The following is a 25675-nucleotide window of genomic DNA, read 5'->3' on the forward strand; positions in this document are numbered from 1 at the left end:
GATTTTGCATTTCCCTTCTCTATGAATTGTTCAAAAGTGTATGATGTTAATAGGGATTAGAATTGAAGAAAAATGATGGGAGAGAATGGGAGTGGGAGAGAAATGATAGAAACCGTATACCGTATAACCGTACATAAGTCTTAAAATGTTAGTTCACCTAAAAATGAAAAATATGTCATTAATTACTCACCCTCTTGTCATTCCACACCAGTAAGACCTTTGTTCATCTTCAGAACACAAATTAAGATATTTTTGATGAATTCTTAGAGATTTCTGTACCTCCATTGACAGCTACGCAACTGACACATTGACACTTCAAAAAGTTCATAAAGAGATCGTAAAACTAATCCATATCCATATAAGTGGTTCAGTCCAAATTTTCTGAAGAGACACGATCACTTTAGATGAAGAACAGATTTAATTCAGGCTTTTATTCACATATAAACATTCATCAACACATACAGTACATCAATTATGGTAAACGGAAGCTCAAGCATGTTTGCTTGACGTGTGCGAGAACCAATGGGTTCATTCGCATGTTATGCAGCACTTTCATTAGTGCACACCCAATTCCCATAGAACTGATGGTTGTGGAGTGAATTTTGTATGCAATAAGTATGACAGCAATGCACCCTAACTCATGGAACCGCTATTGATGACATACATCTTTATGTGCTCCAGGTCAGTATATGGCCCTTCTTTTGGACATTGATCAGGGTAGATGCCATATTTAATGTTAGGTGAATGTGTTTTTAAATGCAAACTTCCAATGCACTGTAAGCCCCTTTGTATAATAGCGTCTACCAAATGTGTAAATGTTCACAACAGTACAACAGATTGAACAATGGGAGGAATACTTCAATAACAGTGCAAATGAAGTCGAACCAATCCTTTGGCGTAGTTATTGTCAGGTAACTGGCCCTCAAAAATGAAGGTTTCACATATCACTGAAATTCTCACTGGCGTAATCGTGGTCAAGTTCCTCTCCGGTCTGGGTTAATTGCAACGAGTGCATTGTGGATTACATCAACATTTAGCCTGACCCATTATGGAAGAGAGGTCAGGGAATATCAGTCTTCAGATCACATTATCTACCATTTAAGTGCTGAGTGTGAATGTTAGCCTCATGATAACATGCTCATTTGCTTCCTGCTGGAAATGGAGGATGTGGCGGTCTGTGGTTTGGGCATAAAACCGTTATATACTGGTCATTTGTACGACAAGCTCTTCGAAATTGTCCTTAAATGTCTACCGCTTTAGCTTTGTGAAGGGTGATATGATTTCTCTTGAAACTCTGTTTATGTAAGCTGCATTTTCAGGAATAATAGGCACAAATGGTTAAATAAAACTGCCTCTCACAGGATGCTGAATTGCAATTGGAATTAAATTCCCCCCCCAAAAAATCCCAATTCTCACCCATCGTTATAACAACTCACAAAATATGTTTACATTCACATATTGTGTAGAGTATATGTCAGACTTATGACAGTACTGCATGCATCCTTTTCAAAGAAGGCGTTCCCATAATGCAATAGGCACAGTGAGCTGGTGGACAAAGCTTAAGAAGTGTTGATTATAATTATAATAAACCAAATAATGCAAAATATGGTGGAGCGTGTTCTAGACAAGGTTTCATTTCAGTTTTAGCTTGATAAAGCAGACAGAAAGGCAGCTCACTACATTTTGGACCAGAGCCATGATTGCTGATTGATGGTTTTCAAGACATCAACAGATGTTTCTGTATTATTGCTCCTATTGAATTATCTGTCATTCTAGTACTCTGGCCAATCTCTTGTCCTCCAGACAAGACAGATAGTGTTTTTTGGTTTGTTTTTTGTTTTCTTTTTTGTGTCTCTCACACCTTTTAACGTGGTCTGCCTTTGCAGCATATGCATCCCAACTAACCTCAAAGACAGCTTGTACTATTCATGAAACAAATGTTTCTTCATAATGGATTGTTCATGCATTTCAAATCCTGCCGTACCATCAATATCATTCTTGTTCATCGTCAGTCATAGATAGTGGTGTACAGTTTACTTTGATTTAAGGCCTCTCTGCACAGCTCTACACAGTTGAGGTTTGAGAAATGGTTATTTTTTGGAATAATGTCATAGTTGGACAAGCCCAATAATGCTTGACTGCTGTTGATTTGCAATGCTGGGTTAAAACCAACCCAAGTTGGGTTGAAAATGGACAAACCCAGTGGTTGAATATTTGCCCAACCTGTTGGGTAGTTTTATTTAACTTGACTATTGTTTAAAAATTACTGTATTGCTAGCTTAAAATGAACCCAAAATATGTTGGAAATGAACATTTATTAATATGTTTAATAAATTAAATGAAGTTTAATGAATAAAAATTAAACAATACATATTTATTAAATGTTGGGCAAAAATTTAACCCAACCACTCTATCACTGGGTTTGTCCATTTTCAACCCAACTTGGGTTGTTTTTATCCCAGAATTTTTTAGAGTGTATGATTTTGTCCAAAAGCAACTTTACAAGTTCATAAACAGTAGAGCATTGTTCTAGCAATCATGTCAAGGTCATGGGTTCAATTCCCAGGAAATACATGAGCTGATAAAATGTTTACCTTGAATGCAGTGTTGCTTTGGATAAAAACATCTGCCAAATGCATAATTTTAGTTAGCCATACAAATCAGAATGATCTGGGAATCTGACCCATTAGCCTGACCCATTATGGAAGAGAGGTCAGGGAATATCAGTCTTCAGATCGCATTATCTGTCATTTAAGTACTGAGTGTGAATGTTAGCCTCATGATAACATGCTCATTTGCTTCCTGCTGGGAATTGAGGATGTGGCAGTCTGTGGTTTGGGCATAAAACCGTTATATACTGGTCATTTGTATGGCAAGCTCTTCGAAATTGTCCCAAAATGTCTACCGCTTTAGCTTTGTGAAGGGTCCAAAAGCAACTTTACAAGTTCAATAAACAGTAGAGCATTGTTCTAGGAATGTCAAGGTCATGGGTTCAATTCCCAGGAAATACATGAGCTGATATTAAATGTTTACCTTGAATGCAATGTGAGTTGCTTTGGATTAAAAAAAAAAAAAAAAAAACATCTGCCAAATTTTAGTTAGCCAAACAAATCAGCATGATCTGGGAATCTGACCCATTAAAGGTGCCATCAAACGTTTTTTTACAAGATGTAATATAGGTCTAAGGTGTCCCCTGAATGTGTGTGTGAAGTTTCAGCTCAAAATACCCCATAGATTTTTTTAAATTAATTTTTTTAACTGCCTATTTTGGGGCATTATTAGAAATGCAGCGATTCAGGCTGCGGCCCCTTTAAATGCTCGCGCTCTCTGCCCCCTCCCGAGCTCTCGACTCTATCATTGCTTAAACAAAGTTCACACATCTAATATAACCCCTTAGAATGGATCTTTACAAAGTGTTCGTCATGCATGCTGCATGCATACATTGGATTATGTGAGTATAGTATTTATTTGGATGTTTACATTTGATTCTGAATGAGTTTGAGGCTATGCTCCGTGGCTAACGGCTATTGCTACACTGTTGGAGAGATTTATAAAGAATGAAGTTGTGTTTATGAATTACACAGACTGCAAGTGTTTAATAATGAAAATAGTGACGGCTCTCTTGTCTCCGTGAATACAGTAAGAAACGATGGTAACTTTAACCACATTTAACAGTACATTACCAACATGCTAATGAAACATTTAGAAAGACAGTTTACAAATATCACTAAAAATATCATGAGATCATGGATCATGTCAGTTATTATTGCTCCATCTGACATTTTTCGCTATTGTTCTTGCTTACCTAGTCTGTTGATTGACCTGTGCAGATCCAGACGTTAATACTGGCTGACCTTGTCTAATGCCTTGAACATGAGCTGGCATATGCAAATATTGGGGGCGTGCATATTAATGATCCCGACTGTTACGTAACAGTAGGTGTTATGTTGAGATTCACCTGTTCTTCGGAGGTCTTTTAAACAAATGAGATTTATATAAGAAGGAGGAAACAATGGAGTTTGAGACTCACTGTATGTCATTTCCATGTACTGAACTCTTGTTATTTAACTATGCCAAAGTAAATTAAATTTTTAATTCTAGTCAAAGTCCCTTTAAGACAAGTCATTTCTCTCGGCGGCCATCTTTGAAATGCCTCTCGGGCATCATGCAATCTCTTTGAATGGGGAAACATCAAATTCTCAAACTGTTCACCAACCTTACGATTAAATGTCATATTTGAAATCACCAATGAAATCTAACAACAACCGGCTCATAAATTGTGTTTCTAAACGCTCGAATATTGAATATTTTTCAGCCTGGATCAAGCTAATTGTGCATGCGCAGACCTAAATGCGCATCTCTTCGGAGGCGTCTGACTGTTTCTATAGAAACCGGTGATTCTAACAGCCGCTGAAGTGACGCAATGACTTTACCAGTCGGCAATTGGCTCTTATTTAGAAGATGGGACTTAATCCGACATATTGCGCGTTAAACTTTCTCCCATTCAAAACAATACGAGTGACACGTCTTGTGTTATTCTATAGTCTTTGTTCTAGGCATTGGTGGAAAGAGTACTAAAAATTTGTACTCAAGTACAAGTACTGTTACATTGCTGAAATAATACTCAATAACAAGTAAAAGTACAGGTGTCAAAAAAGTACTCAAGTAAAAGTACAAATTACTCTTCTCAAAAACTACTCAAAGTACTAAAATTACTAGTTACTTTTTAGCCGGCGATATTTAATGAATTGCCAAACAATATTCAATCAATCAGTAGAAAGTAGCTACTTTTTAACAAAGCACTTTCACCTTATTCATGAAGTGCATGAATTAGTGGTCACAATACTGGAATTTCTAACTTCAATACAATACAAATGATCAATATTCAGTATCATTTTAAATACCAATAACATTGATCAATTACCGTTACAATAATTTCACTTAAATATTTGCTCACTCTGTGTATTTGTGTCTTTACAGTAGGGTAACTTTGTTGCAGTAGCTCACATGCAGCACACGAAAGCTTGATTTCAAACTGAATTGAATTTACAAAAAAAGACAAGAAAACAGTCAGTAATAAAACAGGAACAAAAACAAATTACCTCAATTCAGTTGAGGGATATGAAATATAACAACACTGAATTTGTATATGCCCTGTATCTTGAAGGGTTAGTTCACCCAAAAATGAAAATTCTGTCATTAATTACTCACTCTCGTGTTGTTCCACATTCATAAGACCTTCGTTCATCTTCAGAACACAAATTCAGATCTTTTTGATGAAATCTGAGCTCTTTCTGACCCTCCATAGACTGCAACATTATTACCACTTTTTATGGCCCAGAAAGGTAGTAAAGACATAGTTAAAACAGTCATGTGACAACAATGGGTCAACCCTAATGTTATGAAGCGACCGGAATACTTTTTGTGCACAAAATAAACAAAAAAGACCACTTTATTCAACAATTTATTCTCTTCCATGTCAGTCTCTGACACAGTTGACGTAGTAAACACAGTCAGCTCATTTTATTGGCCGGATTCTGCGTCAGCATCACATGCGCTGTGGTGCTCACACGAACACCGTCAGATAGTGACACGGAGGGAGTAAATTGTTTAATAAAGTCGTTATTTTAGTTTTTTTGCACACAAAAAGTATTCTGGTCGCTTTATAACATTAAGGTTGAACCACTGTAGTCACATGGGCTATTTTAACAATGTCTTTACTATCTTTCTGGGCCTGCAAAAGTTGCAATTGCGTTGCAGTCTGGGGTCAGAAAGCGGACATTATCAAAAATATCTTCATTTGTGTTCTGAAGATGAATGAAGGTCTTATGGGTTTGAAATGACATGAGGGTGAGTAATTAATGACAAAAATTTCATTTTTTGGTTAAACTAACCCTTTTAAGAGCCATATAATGTTATTTAGATAAAAAGCATCAGAATGGTTTGACCTATAATGTTTGTATAGTGATGCAGTTACACAGACTAGGTTATTTATTATGTAAAAATCATATAAATGCCCCATTCTGAAACATACATCTAGGCTACATTGTAAAGAAATTAAAGATCCACTTTTGTTTGTTGAGACTGTAGCATTTTCATCGGCCAGGCATGGAAGTCTATTATGATTGTTTGATAACTTTTTACAACGTTTAATTTAATAGCACGGAGAGATTCGCGATTGCACACTACACAGAGCGCGCGCTCAGTGGAGAGGCAGTTCACTTGTTTATTTGAGAGCTCGTGTCGTTTTCGGCCATTACATGAATGTGCTCTCGCGATACAATAATGCGCTCTCCACAAACCTGCGGGTATGATTAAAATTATGTGCAATACCTGCAATCCTGCGCTGTAACTGAAACGAGTGACAGGAGAAGGAGGCGTCGGGGATATGAGAGATGAGAACGCGCCGCTGGTAAAATTTCAGGGTTTTCATTGGTCCATTTACGATCGGATAACTTTATTGGCTACCGATATGCTGGTCAAAGCAGAGCCATATGGTTTCAATATTAATTCAAATTGTTGGCGTACTCAGTAACGGAATGTGATTTTACAAGTAGCGAAGTAGATTTCTAAGCTTAATTTGTACTTAAGTACGAGTAAAATTACAGATTAAAAAATGTACTCAAAAAAGTACAAAAACCCGAAAAAACTACTTAATTACAGTAACGTGAGTAGTTGTAATTCGTTACTTCCACCTCTGGTTCTAGGGCACCTTTAAATGATCTGGGAATCCCGTGAATTTTACTAAAAGGTATTAGATATGCAAATCAATGGCATAATTGCTTCCCTTGATTGTCAAAATGACTTAGAAAAGACCTGGGGCCAAACAAGGACTCAAGCCATCCAGACATTTTTTGAGCTTGATCACAGAGGAAGATTGGATGTGTATGGATTTTGTCATGACATGCCTGCATTAGTCCATAAGCGGCATTAGCTAGAATTCTTACAGTACTGATGTTTTTTGTTTAGCAAACTTCACCATGTACCGTTTTATCACATGCACGACCTTCATAATGTGCTGCATTATAGTTTAAGCCTGTATAGTAGACATTTAGGCTATTTCTGCATAGCAGGTACGTGCTGTTAAAGTCAACATGACCCTGTTTGCTTTTTTTTAATGCACATGGCTGGTTTTATTTTGAACCATCCATTGGTGCACGTCATTCCTTAGGCAATAAATGGTTGTCTTCATAACCTTTAATCAAAATCCAAAATTGCATAACCTTTGAAATGACCCTATATTTTTCAGACCCTCCTCTCATACTACCTGCAAATTAGAGACCATTTCAATGATCCAATCAATTGCTGATGTATAAAATCAAGACATTTTGAATATCCTGTTTTGCTCAGAAATGCCTCATTACAAAAGTAAAATAGTTTATGAATGTTATTTCATGTTGATTTTGATAAAGCGAATGCAGACTGTGGCTTGTTCATTACAAAAATAATAGGCATAAAGAGTGAAAATACGTATCTTTATTTATTTAACACATTTGTGACCATTGACCACAAAACCAGTCATAAGTCACACAGGTATATTTGTAGCAATAGCCAACAATACATTGCATGGGTCAAAATTATGATCAAAAACGCCAAAAATCATTAGGATATTAAGATCATGTTCCATGAGGATATTTTGTAAATTTCCTACCATAAATATATAAAAAATGTATTTTTGTGAGTGGATATGCATTGCTAAGGACTTCATTTGGACAACTTTAAAGGTGATTTTCTCAATATTTTGATTTTTTTTTTTTTTTTTTTGCACCCTCAGATTCCAGATTTTCACAGTAACAATAACACTGATTCCCATCTTTTTGTCGGTCATTTAGTCTGATGATTTCCACCCAATGATTTCTACAAATATCCACTTAACAATAATCAATTTTACTTTAATTGCCATCAGCTATTCACTTTTAAAATGCTTAGAGATTATGCAAAAATTGTCCTATATAAACAATTCAGGATAAACCAATTATGAGCTCAGAGATTCAGTGATTGTAAGTGCTTCTGTAGAAGTCAGTGTGATTTCACCTTCAAGTTTCAATGCATGTATATTTTGCATTAAACTTTAAATGTATAGTATTGTGTAATATGATTTATCTCAAAGCTTGGTTCATGGCTTATAATGTTTGGAAATGCCTAAACTAGTCAATGCACTTGATAAAGCGTTTTATCACACTAAGCAAACCTTTCTTCTCAGGCTTTGCTCAGTGACTCAGCTGAAATGACTGACTTCAGAAACCATGCGCACATGTATCATGTCCTCGGCGGTTGCCATAGTAATGTGTGCTGTGTCTGTGCTGCTCTTGCAGAAGCTGTCTGACGTGGCTCCCAGCTCTTCAGAGGGCAGCACGGTGGACATCAGACACTTGGGTAAAGAAGGAGAAGATGTTTTGGACTTGGAACTTGAGGAATCTGCAGATCCAGAAGCTTGTTTCACAGCAGGTGATTCAGCTAATAGTTTTTTTCACTATGTTAAGACTATATTATTCACTATATTATCACTATATTATCCTTCAACTTTAGCTTTAGTGGGAAATAACGTGATATTTACAGTTCCCCCAATTAGGTAATTGACATTTTTGACAAGTGTAAGTTGATTTTCATCCTGCTTGTATTGTTACAATATCGTAGTATATAAGAATTTATCTTCCCAAATCTGAAGTTTTGGAAGATCATTTTTATTCCATATTCCATATTCTTCACCTTAATTCTTAATTCTTTTACAGTTAACATGTATTTTTTTCTCCAGCTGTTTTTGTTTGACCCTGCTGACCCAATGAGCATTTCACTGTCCAGTGGTCATGGTCAAGGGTTAGTTCAGACAAAAATGAAAATTCAGTCATTTATTACTCACCCTCATGTCGTTCCACATCCGTTAGACCTTCGTTCATCCTCGAAACACAAATTAAGATATTTTTGATGAAATCTGATGATTCTGTGAGGCCTTCATTGGCAGCAAGATAATTAACACTTTCAATGCCCAGAAAGACATATTTAAAACAGTTCATGTGACTACAGTGGTTCAACCTTCACGTTATGAAGCAACGAGAATACTTTTTGTGCGCTTTACAAAGCTTTATGATTTTTTTGTTTCGAATAAGTATTTCGGAGTGTTTATCAAACTGCCGAAGTCACATGATTTCAATAAACAAGGCTCGAAATTTCAATGGTTCACGTGTTTTGGCAGTTTGATACGCGCTCTGAACCACTGATTCGAAACAAAAGATTCGTAAAGCTTCATGAAGCAGTGTTTTGAAATCGCCCATCACTAGATATTGTTGAATAAAGTTGTTATTTTGGTTTTTTTGGGGCGCACAAAAAGTATTCTCATCACTTCATAACATTAAGGTTGAACCACTGTAGTCACATGAACATTTAAATATTCTTTAGAAGCTTTCTGGGCATTGAAAGTGTCAATTATCGTGCTGTCAATGCAGGCCTCACTGAGCCATCAGATTTCATCAAAAATATCTTAATTTGTGTTCTGAAGATGAATGAAGGTCTTACAGTAGTGGAACGACATGAGGGTGAGTAATAAATGACGGAATTTTCATTTTTGGGTGAACTAACCCTTTAACTTTGCAATTTCTAGTGTTACATTATTGCATCCTTCTCATATGCATTTAATAATTTTTGACTTTTCAGTCTGAGTTAAATTTTTTTTTTGGCTCATGTTATCTGAAAAGAAAACCTGCCTAATAATTCTGCACACCTGAATATAAGGTGTGTTTCAATTCCAGCCTTCATGAACAATTATATAACACTATAAATGATTAAATACAAGATCAATAGTATAATTAAGATTAATGTGGTTTGGAATTGGTAAATGTGCTTGGGAAAAAAAATGATCAGAAAATCAACTTGCCTAATAATTCTGCACACGGTATAGATGCTTGTTAGGAGTCTTAAAGGATTAGTTCACTTCTGAATGAAAATTTCCTGATAATTTACTCTCCCCCATGTCATCCAAGATGTTTATGTCTTTCTTTCTTCAGTCAAAAAGAAATTAAAGTTTTTGAGGAAAACATTCCAGGATTTTTCTTGACTTCACTGGGGTTCAACAGGTTGAAGGTCCAAATGTCAGTTTCAGTGCAGCTTCAAAGGGCTCTACATGATCCCAGACGAGGAATAAGAGTCTTATCTAGAGAAACCATCGGCCATTTTCTAAAAAAAAATCTGTTTGTGTAATGTTCATAGTTATTGTAATGAACTACATCTGTGGTTAAATTAATAAATTGCTAAATTAATAAAGCTAAATGTAAACCTGAGGGAACTCACTTCTTAAATCTACTGGGTAAAAGTTGTGTAAAACTATTTGAAATAATAAAAAAAGAAGAAAAGTGAAGTTAACTTATCTTTTTGTGAGTAAAAATTAAAGAAATAGGGATTTTGAATATTGAAAAAGCAATTCTATGTTTGTTTTTTCAGGCTGTGTCCGTAAGTTCCCGTGCTGCCAGGTGGATACTGAAAAGGGCATATGGCAGAAATGGTGGCTGCTGAGACAGACGTGCTATAACATAGTGGAGCACAGCTGGTTTGAGACCTTCATCGTCTTCATGATTCTGCTTAGCAGTGGCGCTCTGGTGAGGGGAAATACATATGCTTGTTTGTGAGACTTAAAGTAAATACTCAACTTAGTTTCAGTACTTTAATGTGAACATGTTGTTAATGACACAATAATCTAACAAGCAGAATAATACAGATCACATTTTTTATTAGCAGTTTTACTTCTATTTTATATAAATACTATTTGGTATTTAATACATTTTATGCTCACTTATAATCAACATTTTGTCCACTATCTTGGAGGGATTTTTTTCTTTCACTTAGCTTGTTGCAATGAATACTAGTATAATTTTTATTCATTATTTTCTCACATCAAAGATTAACATCTAACATGTTTTTCAGGCTTTTGAGGACATTTATCTTGAAAAAAGGAAAAACGTAAAGACTATACTGGAATTTGCTGATAAAGTTTTCACCTACATCTTCATTCTTGAGATGCTGCTGAAATGGGTCGCTTATGGATTTGCCAAATACTTCACCAATCTCTGGTGCTGGCTGGATTTTATTATTGTTGATGTAAGTTCAGCTTTTGAATTAATATAATATCAAACTGAGTTGCACAAAATTACAGTTACAGTACAACTGTGGTTATTTACATAAGTTTACATACACCTTGCAGAATCTGCAAAATGTTAATAATTAAAAAAAATAGTAATAATCAAAAATTGTGTTTTTCTTTATTTAGTACCACCCTTAAACTGTTTTACGTGCAGATGTTTACATATATTCCACAAGAAAAAATAATTGACATTTTGACTAGAGATGCACTGATATATCTGCCAATAATCAGTATCAGCTGAAATTTTCACATTCACATTTTCATAAAGAAGTTTAAAAACAGCTGATAGTCAGGGCCGATATATGCTGTCAATCAAAAGAGGGCAGGGAAATGCACTGCATTTGGGCTTTGTGTAAAGAAAATGCTAAGAAACCAGTTTGATACCAGTTCAATATTAATAGTAATTATATGAATTAATAACATTCGGAAAGTTAAGAAACATTAATTTAATCTTCAGAATTTAGTTAATGTGTGTTAATATTAATTTGAGTAATGTGTTTGTTTATAACTGATACCAGTTACTCTGAAACAAGCTGATGAAATGGAGAGAGTAAAGTTTTTATTTGCATTTCTTTCAAAAAATAATGATTAATTATTAATTATAATAAAAGTTGCCTATTGCATTAGCTTTACTACTAAATATATTTATGGAGATGAGATATAAAAACCACCCTGTACAGCTATGATCAGCTGAATTAATATTTTGAATTATTTTTTATGTGTTCACTTTAATTTAAAGTTTTAGTAATTTTGTTGTGTTTTTGTCATTTTTATTATCTATTTTTTTTTTTTCCAGCTTTTTTTAGTACATCAGTTTAAACTAAATTGTGTTATGACAACCAGCTGAAATAAAATAAGATTTTAAAAGTACTTCAACACTGTATATTTTGTAATAAATAAACACTGGAAAAAGCACACAGTACTCATACAAAAAACACAGTACTCATACAGGTTTAAAGTAAGACATGAGGATGGATATATCATGATATAATATTCATTTTTAACTATTCTTATGTTATGTTACACCTTTTTATTTCTCAAAATCCTTGTCAATATAACAAAAAAAAAAAAAAAAAAAGAGACTGGGGGATTCACTAAACATTTGTGCCACTTCTGTTTGTTTTGTTTTAACACAAAAACCACCCTCAATCCACTTTAATCAGGTGTTAAAAGCACTGTACTAGTATTTAGTACAATGAGTATTTCAATTAAGTCATTATGCATTAAGTCATTTTCAATGCAAACATGCTAATTTTGGTGTAAAATAGGTCATCTTTAAAAAAAAAAAAAACTTCTTATACCTATCCTTTCACTTCCTATAATCCCTTTCTATTGTAGCTTATGATACTCTGAGCACTGCCTAAAACTTGTATTGTGAGCACTTCTTCTTCTCGTCATGACCACTCGCTTGTTGTATTTCTCACTTGTAAGTCGCTTTGGATAAAAGCGTCTGCCAGATTAATAAATATAAATGTAAATGTCATCTTAGTCACAGAATTTGTGTTGCTCTATTACTATCTGTGCCATGCAGGTCACATTTAGATCAGATTTTGTCTCAGAGTATGTGGCATTACCTGATTTGCATGAGTCCTTTTGTGAATTGGGTGCCAAAACAACGTAGACAGCGGGTGCAAATCAAAGTCAAATCATTCTTAGTAAATCCCCCCACAGTGGTTATAAAAGCACCATTAGCAAGAGAGCATCAGTGAACTGTGTATGAGCTGAGAATGAGAGAATTGAAATGATCTCTTTTGTGTTGATCTCCTTTGTGTGTGCATGTGGGTGCTTGTTAGAGTTCATTCCGTTTGATAACAGTTGGTTGAGCAAACTGGTCATTTATACATTTGAAAGGCCATATTTCCCATGAGAAACCACAGGAAGTTAGAAATTGGAGCTGAAAGGAAGGGAATCATGCCTGCTTTTCTCCTAATTACCTCTGTTTATGTGTGTAGGTCTCTCTGATCAGCCTGGTGGCCAACGCCCTGAACTATTCAGAGCTGGGCGCCATCAAAACCCTACGAACGCTGAGAGCCTTCCGACCTCTCCGAGCTCTCTCACGCTTCGAGGGAATGAGGGTAAAGTCTTTTAATGTGGCCTCTATTGTAAAACTGATCATTTTGAGGACTTTATTCAATCGAACGCTGCGTTCACACTGTCAGTTTTAGGGATTGACAACCGCATTTGCTTTCAGGTGTGAATCCCGAATCCCGTTCAGATAGAAACTTACAGTAGCGTCTCGAATACTGTCTGTATGAAAGTGCAACGGGATTCAAGCACGTGTTCTTTTATCACTAACCGACAGTGACCAAATTAATATCAAAGATGGCAACGTCCATAAAACTGAAATCTTTATCACTTTTGCTTTGATACAACAAGAGTCCAATTGAGCTGCGAGTTCATCCATCAAATCTTCATTAACCGACAGCAGCTTTTTGAGTCGCGTGTGAAACACAAAACTGACAGGACAAGCTCTGGTGGAGGACAGTGACTGGATCTAAAACCTTTAGATGACACAGCTAATTTCTCCATCGCTGTAAGTTATCAGAAGCGAAACCATGCATGAAAACCCACAACACACGATCGTCACACATTTGTGCAGCACAGAGCGGCTCTCTCGCACTCCAATACATGACGAACAACTAGTTGTCCAGTCCATAATGCGGTTGTGAGTCCTTAAAATGAACAGGTGTGAGTTTGGTTGTAGAATGTGGTTGTCACTCCCATAAATAACTGAATTGTGTGTGAACGTAACTGTATTAAGGACTAAAATATGGGACTGACAACTGTATACCATGGCCAAAGAAAGGCTGATTTGACGAGAAGCGGATCTGAAATCATTGCAAACTTTGGTCTTTTTTTGGGCTTTTCACACTGAAAATTGTTAATCCAGTGTCATTCTGGTTTATCCTGTTCCATAGTTTGCATCTAACCAGGTGCAAGTGCTAGTCAGGTTTTTTTACAATGAACATTTGTAAAATCAGAGTTAACTGATTTTTATTTTTACTATGCAGCCTTGTTTAATAATGTTTTTGTCACCACAAAGATCCGCTCTAATGAATGAAAAAAAGAAAGAAAATTGAAATAACATAGACAGCACTTGAAAATGTCTGACTTTTCTGCCAAAATAGAAAGATAGCAATTTAAATAGACAAAACAGAAATTTCTGCATGAATATTTAATGAGCCGAGCTCATGATTGGTTGTCTGTTGCACTGTAGTTTAGGTTGACAACATCCTTTAAAACTATAACTATAAAACTTTGATAAAAGCAGGGTTACAATGGGCTTGTCACAGACTTAAAACAATGTTAACCTTAGGTTTATTGCAGTGTGAAAAGCCGTTTTCAGTAGTTTTGCATTGATAACGGGTGATACATCTGAATGAAGTCCTCTGAGCAGATCAGCTTATTAAAGTCAACATGAAACTGAAAACCATATATATATATATATATATATATATATATATATATATATATATATATATATATATATAATTATTTAAATCATTAAAATGTAATGGGGTCAAATTCAAATGAACATATATATATAAAATATATTTTTTTTTTTTTCTGTAGAAAGACAAACATAAATAGTGATGAAAGCCGATATTTACGGAGTAATCCACATTTTGTAGAGGGGGTCAGAATGACAATTTTTACCTGAGAATTGGAGCCAAATTAGAGGGGTGTAAAAATGACTTTACAAAAAAAATGACAGCATCATTATTTTATTTTTACACAGAGATTGGTTGGTCTGTTGGTAAAATCTGTTGACTTTCGCAGTCTTTGTTGCATTATATGCCAACGTTGACAGTTTAAAAATGGCAAAAAGCACTTGTGTTGTTTTTTTGCCTCAAATTTGCATGCCTGTAACTCAAGAAATATTTACTCAAGAAGTGGTTTTGTCTCTCAGAGAGGCGTGTATTCAGCTGTTTGTTTTTTTTTGTTCTTCAGACATTCCTCTTTAAATTCAATAAGTTTCAGATGTGTGCAAAGTGAACCACATTTGGTTTTCGATCACTGAAAATCAGTAAAATTCAACAAATTGAACATGGAGCCACATTGAGATCCCCATATCTATGGGACTGAACTATATAGGGCCTTGAAAATGAAGATTACAAAAGGAAAGTTTATTAAAGGGTTAGTTCACCCAAAAATGAAAATTCTGTCATTTATTACTCACCCTCATGTCGTTCCACACCTGTAAGTCCTTCGTTAATCTACGGAACACAAATTAAGACATTTTTTATGAAATCCGATGGCTCAGTGAGGCCTCCATTGCCAGCAATGACATTTCCTCTCTCAAGATCCATTAATGTAGTAAAAACATATTTAAATCAGTTCATGTGAGTACAGTGGTTCAATATTATTATTATAAAGCGACGAGAATATTTTTGGTGCGCCAAAAAAACAAACTAACAACTTAAGCCGGGGACACACCTAATGATTAGCTGAAACATTCTAAGACTGAACTGAACACACATACCGATTGTTTCCTTCGACTGGAGCTGATTTTAATCGTTGACAGTCGGAGAAGAACACAAAAGTTTACGATTGAGACCGCTGCTAAGCAACACACTGTGCGCGGGATCTTGAAAATGGATGTAAACAAACAGCTGGCGCTCTTCATCTGCAGCTATATTTGTGCGGAAAATAACTAAAAAATAGGAAAAACGCGCAGGATATGTGTGAGGTCCTGGCTGGAGAGGCAACATGGATTTGTTCTCTACAGAGAATTTGAAGTGAGTAAACAAAATCTCAATAATAGGTAGAGTATTTGTAATTCATATGCTTAAATCTATTTTTAGGGCTTGCACTCCGGTGGTGTCGGCCGTTGTTAAGCAACGATCCTCAATGAAGCTTGTTCGACTTGAAACGGCACTGTACAGACCATTAAATTACCACAGAAGTAATGTTAACTTTATACTACCACAATGCAACCTCAAAGGGCACTTTCACTTTTGCGATCAAAGGGGCAGGGCTCTTTATATTCTCTCTGTATATATTGTATCAACTGTTAATTTTGTATCCGTATCAGATAAATAATATTGGCTGGTGCTCCAGGACACTCGCCCAATGCCGTCTATGGATAATCCGGCCCTGTACATTACCTGACACGTTCAAAGCTTCCGCAATAGCAGCCCAGCTTCTTTCCTTATCACTTCTATTATGGTATTCCTTCGAAGATATGTTGTATTCGTACTCTTGCCAGAGTTCAACCAGTTTTTCTTCCATACCAGTTGTCCAATGTGTTTTTATGTTTCAAACGTTTTTGACGCCATTTCACCGCTTGTTTACAATCGCCTGACACAGTCTCCAAGGAAACAGAGACGTCATCGGTCGCAAATATTATGCTGCCTTCACGTGCTCTCAGTGCTATTGTAAAGATGACTTTCCTTGAAAAAAAAAAAAAAAAAAACGAAACGAATGCAATTTGCTCATAATCACTACTTCAGAAGTGGGAATTATCAAATTTGAGAAGAATCTTTGTGAGGAGGATTGGCAATGACTGTTTCTAAAATTCTAAGACTAGAATCGTTAGACACAGCACACTGCACGATTTTAAGCACCAACTGTAAACACTGACTGAACGCAACTGGCTCTGACTCGAGCCGATTGGACATGATCAGTCGTAAGTATCAAATTACATTCATAATCGGCCTTACAATCGTTAGGTTTGTCCCCGGCTTTACTTAGTGATGGTCGATTTCAAAACACTGCTTCATGAAGCTTCGGAGAATAATGAACCAGCGTTTCGAATCGCATGTCAAATCGCCAGACTGCTGAAATCACATGACTTTGTTGCTCCGAACCGCTGATTCATAACGCTCTGAAGCTTCATGAAGCAGTGTTTTGAAATCTTAATTTGCATTACAATGATGAACGAAGGTCTTACAGGTGTAGAACAGTATGAGGGTGAGTAATAAATGTTGTTATTTTAATTTTTGGGTGAACTAACCCTTTAAGAATGAAAATCAAGAAGGACATTAAGATATCTTGAAGAGGTACAGGCATGCACACTTTGGAAAAGGAATATTTATGGCACTCAGACAGGTATGTTTTATGCATTTGAGTTGATAGAAAACCATGATATATATTTTTAGTTTCAACATAATTTGTTCTTCAAATATTCCTCTTTAAAAGAAAGAAAGTATCAGCTGTGTGCAAAATGAGCCACATTTGATTTTTGACCACTGCAAATGTGTACAATTGACCAGTTTACTCATGGAGCCACATTGAGATCTCCATATCTCTGGGATTGAACCATCGAGAGCCTATAAAATGAAGATACCTAAAGGAAAGTTTGTTTAGAACCAGCATCTAAAAGGATATTAAGATATAATCAGTACTTCTTGAGTTACAGGCAGGCAAACTTGAGGCAAAAAACACAAGAAATGCTTTTTGCCATTTGAACGGTCACTGTTGGCATGTAACAAAGATTGCATATTTTATTAATAGACCAAACAATCTCTGTGTAAAGATAAAATAATGATGCTGCCATCTTCCTAAAGTCATTTTACACCCCTCTAATTTGGCTCCCAATCTCATGTGAAGATTGTCATATTGTCACCCCCTCTACAAAATAGTGGATTACTCAGTTAATATACATCTGTGACATGTAATAATTTGGCTTTCATTACCATTTATGTTTGTCTTTCTACAGAAAAAATATTAACAAAATCAAAAATTTTAGCCGAGGACCTCTGGTTGAGTTGACACGGAATGACCCAATATTAAAATAAATGAATTATTTTAAATTGAAACAATCAAAATAAAACACTAAAAATGTATTTGTTTTCCTGAGTTTCATGCATTACATTACATGTAAGCATTTGGCAGATGCTTTTATCGAAAGCGACTTCCATTGCATTTCAAGGCATACTTTTTTTCAGGCATTCAAGCTACAGAAATGGTCATACGACAATTAACCAGCATCAGAGAAAACCCAAACCTGCTGAAATCCTGCCTTAGTATAAAGTGCACATAATCATTCCCAATAAGACCCTAAACATGCATTAAGAAAGAAAATGGAATTAAATTTGATTTCATGTTGACTTTAAGAGCGTAGAGAGAAATGTGTGCCTGCTGTACAGTAAATCATCACTGTGGCTTTTTCCTCTGTCTTGTCCTCTGACTGTTCCAGCTAAACATGTGTCACAGCATGAGTCCCCAGTAATCCTGATCAATCAGCACAAGACTGCTTACCATCAGTTTAAGCTCCTGATTTTAGACAATGCAGATAAAAAGGTGGATTTGTGTGGGTTCAGGTGAATTTGTCACTGAGATGAATGTCAAACAGTGATTTTATGCTAAGCTTGCATCCCAGAGGAACTAAGTGGAGATTTTTGTGTTATTGTTCAGTAAAAATGTGCTTAGAAAGTGGAAAACATTGACCTCATTCCTTAAAAAGCTGAACACAGTGTGTTTTATGAGGCTGTCAGGAGCTTGAAACCATTGAAATTTAACATTTAGATATTTAGAAACCAAACACTCTAATGTTCCTATGCAGTTCATAATATTATTACATTTCTTTTACATTTGTATTAGCTCACCACTATGGATACAATGTAAAATCTGCTGTAATGTGTGAGATGAGGTCGGTACTGTGATATAATCTTGTGTCCGGTCACCATTTGTGGTGTTTTACTAAACAATTACAAGCTGTGAATTGCAAGCAATGGTAGGGAGCATTGACTTGCAGCTTTATGTAATAAGCTCAGGAGGTCAATAGTGCTGTTATTGACCAAATGCTTGCATACGTTTTCCACATAAATGTGATGTTGCGATGACTTCCCCTCACGTGGCAATCACTGATCTCTCCTATCCACTCATTGCTCTGTTTGTATCGACAGTGTCTAGAAATACACCATGCATCCGGTTGTGTCATTGCTGCTGAGTGCCTTTAACATGTGCTTTAATTTCTTTTTGTGTTTGTTCGTTTACAGTAAACAAATACTGTGGCTTCACGGTACTTTCTAAAGGTCATGCTTTTTCATGCCAAACTGTCAGGGTTGTGCGTAATTCAGAATTGAATTGAAAAGCATTTAAATTGCAGTTTGATTCCTGAAATTGAATCAATGTTGGATGCAGAATTTGAATTAATTAATTAATTATAATTGAATTAAATATTTTTATAAAAGTGTGTGTGTGTGTATGTATATATATATATATACACACACACACGATAACATATCATCTCTTATAAAGATAGGTGAAATTTACACACACATCCATATAAATTACAATCTAATTTTATTTCTTTAAATGGCAGTTTTGGAATTTGATTTTTCTGACAGATTCAAACGGAGCCGACGTGTTCAATTCTGCACTTTGCACAACCCTCCGAAATGCAAAACAGATAAAACCAGTGAGTGCACAGATCAGCGTGCACTGATAACTTTCCCTCTCCATTCCTCTTTCTTCTTTCCCAGCTTTTCCACTCATTTGTTTTTTGTCATTGCCGGTAACGATGTGTTCTCCTGCTGCGGTTACTGCTAACCATTATGCTTCAGCAGTTTTTTACTACACTTGTGTGTTTTCCTTTCTTTACCGAAACCAAGTCAACAGAATTAAAACAGGATGCACTTTGTTTTACAGGTGTACCAGGATTGTAATAGGGGTAAAAAGTCACATAATCGATTTTTCAGCCTTTTGATTATATCTCAATATATATAAATGTGCTCTGAAATGGATTAAAAGTTTGCTGCTTTTATTTCAGTCTGAGGAATAATCATTTCAACCAGCATCATTTATATTCAAGTAGATTCAAAACATTGGATGTAAAATACAAATCTAGCTGTCAAACAAAGTGCTTCCATGATTATTGCATCATATTCATAATACTTTGTAAGTTCGATGTTTCTGTGGACACAGGTGGTTGTGAACGCTCTTCTTGGTGCCATTCCCTCCATCATGAACGTTCTGCTGGTCTGTCTCATCTTCTGGCTCATTTTTAGCATTGTGGGCGTCAACTTCTTTGCTGGAAAGTTTAATGAATGTGTAAACATTACCACGGACCAGCGCATGTCTGTCGCAGATGTCTTTAACAAGACAGAATGTTACAGTTGGGTAGAGAATGTAACCTACTGGAGAACTCTGAAGATCAACTTTGACAATGTGGGGAATGGATACCTGGCCCTGCTACAAGTGGTAAAGATGCCCTCAATAGCTAGTGGTCAATAAATATGAGGGAGATTTTATTTATTTATTTTTTTAATCTAGAACATAGAAAATGTAGAATTATGTGTTCCATCATAAGAATAAATATTTAACATCAATGGAAAATCAGTTATGGTTGGGGAATTTATTTACAATGTACTTGATTTATTTAAATATATAATTATTAAGTACATTATTTTTCAGTAAAATAAATATGGAAGTTTGTTTCCACCACTAAATAAAAAAGGTAATAGCGACTTTTCAGAATTGTGAGATTTAAACTGGCAATTATGAGTTATAAAGTCAGAATTGCGAGATATAAAGTCAGAATTGCGAGTTATAAAGTCAGAAATGCGTGATATAAAGTCAGAATTGCGTGATATAAAGTCAGAATTGCGAGATATAAAGTCAGAATTGCGTGATATAAAGTCAGAATTGCGAGATATAGTCAGAATTGCGAGTTATAAAGTCAGAACTGCGAGATATAAAGTCAGAATTGCCAGATATAAAGTCAGAATTGCCAGATATAAAGTCAGAATTGCCAGATATAAAGTCAGAATTGCGAGATATAAAGTTAGAATTGCGAGTTATAAAGTCAGAATTGCGAGATATAAAGTCAGAATTGCCAGATATAAAGTCAGAATTGCCAGATATAAAGTCAGAATTGCCAGATATAAAGTCAGAATTGCGAGATATAAAGTCAGAATTGTGTGATATAAAGTCAGAATTGCGTGATATAAAGTCAGAATTGCCAGATATAAAGTCAGAATTGCGAGATATAAAGTCAGAATTGCGAGATATAAAGTCAGAATTGCGTGATATAAAGTCAGAATTGCGAGATATAAAGTCAGAATTGCGTGATATAAAGTCAGAATTGCGAGATATAAAGTCAGAATTGCGAGATATAAAGTCAGAACTGTGAGTTATAAACTCAGAATTGCGTGATATAAAGTCAGAATTGCGTGATATAAAGTCAGAATTGCGTGATAAAAAGTCAGAATTGTGTGATATAAAGTCAGAATTGTGTGATATAAAGTCAGAATTGTGAGTTATAAAGTCAGAATTGTGTGATATAAAGTCAGAATTGTGTGATATAAAGTCAGAATTGCCAGATATAAAGTCAGAATTGCCAGATATAAAGTCAGAATTGCGAGATATAAAGTCAGAATTGTGTGATATAAAGTCAGAATTGCGTGATATAAAGTCAGAATTGCCAGATATAAAGTCAGAATTGCGAGATATAAAGTCAGAATTGCGTGATATAAAGTCAGAATTGCGAGATATAAAGTCAGAACTGTGAGTTATAAACTCAGAATTGCGTGATATAAAGTCAGAATTGCGTGATATAAAGTCAGACTTGCGTGATAAAAAGTCAGAATTGCGTGATATAAAGTCAGAATTGTGTGATATAAAGTCAGAATTGTGTGATATAAAGTTAGAATTGTGTGATATAAAGTCAGAATTGTGTGATATAAAGTCAGAATTGTGTGATATAAAGTCAGAATTGTGTGATATAAAGTTAGAATTGTGTGATATAAAGTCAGAATTGCGAGATATAAAGTCAGAATTGCGAGATATAAAGTCAGAATTGCGTGATATAAAGTCAGAATTGCGAGATATAAAGTCAGAATTGCGTGATATAAAGTCAGAATTGCGAGATATAAAGTCAGAATTGCGAGATATAAAGTCAGAACTGTGAGTTATAAACTCAGAATTGCATGATATAAAGTCAGAATTGCGTGATATAAAGTCAGAATTGTGTGATATAAAGTCAGAATTGTGTGATATAAAGTCAGAATTGTGTGATATAAAGTCAGAATTGTGTGATATAAAGTCAGAATTGTGTGATATAAAGTTAGAATTGTGTGATATAAAGTCAGAATTGCGTGATATAAAGTCAGAATTGAGTGATATAAAGTCAGAATTGTGTGATATAAAGTCAGAATTGTGAGATATAAAGTCAGAATTGCGTGATATAAAGTCAGAATTGTGAGATATAAAGTCAGAATTGCGTGATATAAAGTCAGAATTGTGTGATATAAAGTCAGAATTGTGTGATATAAAGTCAGAATTGTGTGATATAAAGTCAGAATTGTGAGATATAAAGTCAGAATTGAGTGATATAAAGTCAGAATTGTGTGATATAAAGTCAGAATTGTGTGATATAAAGTCAGAATTGTGTGATATAAAGTCAGAATTGTGTGATATAAAGTCAGAATTGTGTGATATAAAGTCAGAATTGTGTGATATAAAGTTAGAATTGCGTGATATAAAGTTAGAATTGCGTGATATAAAGTCAGAATTGTGTGATATAAAGTCAGAATTGCGTGATATAAAGTTAGAATTGCGTGATATAAAGTCAGAATTGTGTGATATAAAGTCAGAATTGTGTGATATAAAGTCAGAATTGTGTGATATAAAGTCAGAATTGCGTGATATAAAGTCAGAATTGCGTGATATAAAGTCAGAATTGTGTGATATAAAGTCAGAATTGTGTGATATAAAGTCAGAATTGCGTGATATAAAGTTAGAATTGCGTGATATAAAGTTAGAATTGCGTGATATAAAGTCAGAATTGTGTGATATAAAGTCAGAATTGCGTGATATAAAGTTAGAATTGCGTGATATAAAGTCAGAATTGTGTGATATAAAGTCAGAATTGTGTGATATAAAGTCAGAATTGCGTGATATAAAGTTAGAATTGCGTGATATAAAGTCAGAATTGCGTGATATAAAGTCAGAATTGTGTGATATAAAGTCAGAATTGTGTGATATAAAGTCAGAATTGCGTGATATAAAGTTAGAATTGCGTGATATAAAGTCAGAATTTTAGTTGAAATCCGATGGCTCCGTGAAGCCTCCATAGGGAGCAATGGACATTTCCTCTCTCAAGATCCATTAATGTACTAAAAACATATTTAAATCAGTTCATGTGAGTACAGTGGTTCAATATTAATATTATAAAGCGACGAGAATATTTTTGGAGCGCCAAAAAACCCCAAAATAACGACTTATTTATTTATTTATGATTTCAAAACACTGATTCAGGAAGCATCAGAGCACAGATGAATCAGTGTGTCGAATCTGCTGTTCGGAGCGCCAAAGTCACGTGATTTCAGCCGTTGGCAGTTTGACACGCGATCCGAATCATGATTCGACACACTGATTCATTTATGCTCCGATGCTTCATGAAGCAGTGTTTTCAAGTCAGAATTGCATGATATAAACTCGCAATTCTGAAAAAAAAGGTTAGTTAAACTTAGACACAATTGCAAGTTTATATCATGCAACTCTGACTTTATATCTCGCAATTCTCACGTTATAACTCATAATTGTGAGTTTATATCTTGCAATTCTGAGGGGGAAAAAAAGTCAGAATTGTGAGATAAGAAGTTGCAATTACCTTTTTTATTTTTTCATTTAGTAGTGGGAACAAGCATCCGTAAATAAATGATTTGTTGTGGAAAATTATATTATAATGCAAAAAAATAAACAGTCCTAAAAATTAAGAAATAAACTGTTCGTTATTTTTCTTGTTCGTTTTGTCAAGGCCACCTTTAAAGGGTGGATGCCCATTATGTATGCAGCGGTAGACTCTCGCGGTGTAAGTCATTCCTTGTCATTAATTGCTTCAATAATATATAATTAATTTTATTTTATTATTATAGATTACCTTAATTATAAAACTATTATACATAATGCTTTTAATCATACTGTTACATGTTGTCCATCTCTGCAGGTAGAGGAGCAGCCAGAGTATGAGGTGAATCTGTATATGTACCTCTATTTTGTCATCTTCATCATCTTTGGAGCTTTTTTCACATTAAATCTCTTCATTGGCGTCATCATTGACAACTTCAACCAGCAGAAGAAAAAGATAAGTATCTTTAGGCTTGATGATTAAGCTGCTTCTGATCTTGATTTCAGACATCAGAGGTTTCTTCTAATGCTAGTTTGTTGTCTACTGGATGCTCAACACAGACGACTTTTTCTTTATGTTCATAGTACATATTTTTGATCATAAAATCAAGGTCTTCTTGGTTTCTGTCACAAAATGATCTTTCTGTTTTCTGTCTTTACTTTGGGGGTCAGGATATTTTCATGACAGAAGAGCAGAAGAAATATTACAACGCAATGAAGAAGCTCGGCTCAAAGAAACCTCAAAAACCCATTCCAAGGCCAAAAGTAAGCATTCCTGTAAAAGAATAGGTCCTCCAAAAATCACATTCTTGTCAGTATGTCCCTCTAGAACTGTATTATTATCTCTTACAGCATATATGCAAAAGCTGCTTTTTAGAAAATGATGACGAGACAATGCCTTTAAACAATATTTTCTTGTTTGTTGTAAATGTCTTTTGAAAAACAAGCATCTCTTACTGTACATCTTCTCATTCATTCCAGAACAAATTTCAAGGATTCATCTTTGACCTTGTAGCCAATCAGGCCTTTGACATTTTCATTATGGTCCTTATTGCGCTCAACATGGTTATTATGATGGTGGAGACGGAAGATCAGACCACAGAAATGGGCAACGTGCTGTACTGGATCAATCTTGTCTTCATTGTGCTCTTCACTGGTGAATGTGTGCTAAAGATGATCTCACTACGACACTACTTCTTCATAGTTGGCTGGAACGTATTTGACTTTGTCGTCATCATCCTGTCTATAGTTGGTAAGATCTGCAGTATGACAAAAGGACTTGACCCTTTACTAATTTATTTTATCAGTCCCTCCATTTTTTCCCTCCCAAACACATTGCAAAATCAAGAAAGTGTCTTTTTTTTTTTTTTTTTGCAATCCTGCATAAAATAAAAAAAAAGTGAAGTGCTACTTATAAGTTATTGACACATTAGTGTGATAAATGAGTGAGAAAATAAAGCATGGGACGTGCTTGATGGTAGCACTGGATCATTCTTTACGTCAAGTTTCTATATGAGGAGCAGCATTACTCCACAAATGTTAATTGTGATGAACAGGCATATCATGTGACATTCCAGGAAATCCCTTACACAAAGCATCCAGAGATCACTAGGGCTGTGTATTGCCAAGAATTTGGCGATACGATACGTATCACGATACAGGGGTTACGATACGGTATTTTGTGAAATATTGTGATACTGTAAGAGAGGCGATTATATTGCAATATTTCTTTTTTTCAGAAAGAGGATCTAATTTTTATAAAAAACTGTCAAAGAACACAATCATACGGAAGAGGATTAGGGCCAAGCAATAATAAAAAAATAAAACCATCTCAAGATTAAAGTTGTTAAATTTCAAGAAAAAACTTGTTAAATTTTGAGAAAAAAGTTTAAATAAAATGTTGAGAATAAACTCGTTAAATTTCGAGAAAAAGGTCGAGATAAAATGTTGAGAATAAACTCATTAAAT

The 25675-nt window shown here is 35.0% G+C and overlaps 1 protein-coding gene across 8 annotated transcripts in view; it reads left to right on the top strand.

Moving 5' to 3' along the window:
- The window catches only part of scn1laa (sodium channel, voltage-gated, type I-like, alpha), a 60247-nt gene that overhangs the window by 30996 nt on the left and 3576 nt on the right, over window positions 1-25675 (top strand). For 7 of the 8 annotated variants that reach the window (XM_067409853.1, XM_067409854.1, XM_067409856.1 and 4 more), the window contains exons 17-26: window positions 1056-1059; window positions 8316-8448; window positions 10435-10589; window positions 10915-11088; window positions 13084-13206; window positions 20003-20278; window positions 23838-23891; window positions 24027-24164; window positions 24368-24472; window positions 24689-24959. In XM_067409853.1, coding sequence (XP_067265954.1) covers window positions 1056-1059; window positions 8316-8448; window positions 10435-10589; window positions 10915-11088; window positions 13084-13206; window positions 20003-20278; window positions 23838-23891; window positions 24027-24164; window positions 24368-24472; window positions 24689-24959 — 1433 coding nt within the window. The remainder of the gene's footprint in view (window positions 1-1055; window positions 1060-8315; window positions 8449-10434; window positions 10590-10914; window positions 11089-13083; window positions 13207-20002; window positions 20279-23837; window positions 23892-24026; window positions 24165-24367; window positions 24473-24688; window positions 24960-25675) is intronic. The other variant, XM_067409855.1, reaches the window with a different exon arrangement.

Source organism: Chanodichthys erythropterus, chromosome 14 (assembly GCF_024489055.1).
Source record: "Chanodichthys erythropterus isolate Z2021 chromosome 14, ASM2448905v1, whole genome shotgun sequence".
Classification (NCBI taxonomy): Eukaryota; Metazoa; Chordata; class Actinopteri; order Cypriniformes; family Xenocyprididae; genus Chanodichthys; species Chanodichthys erythropterus.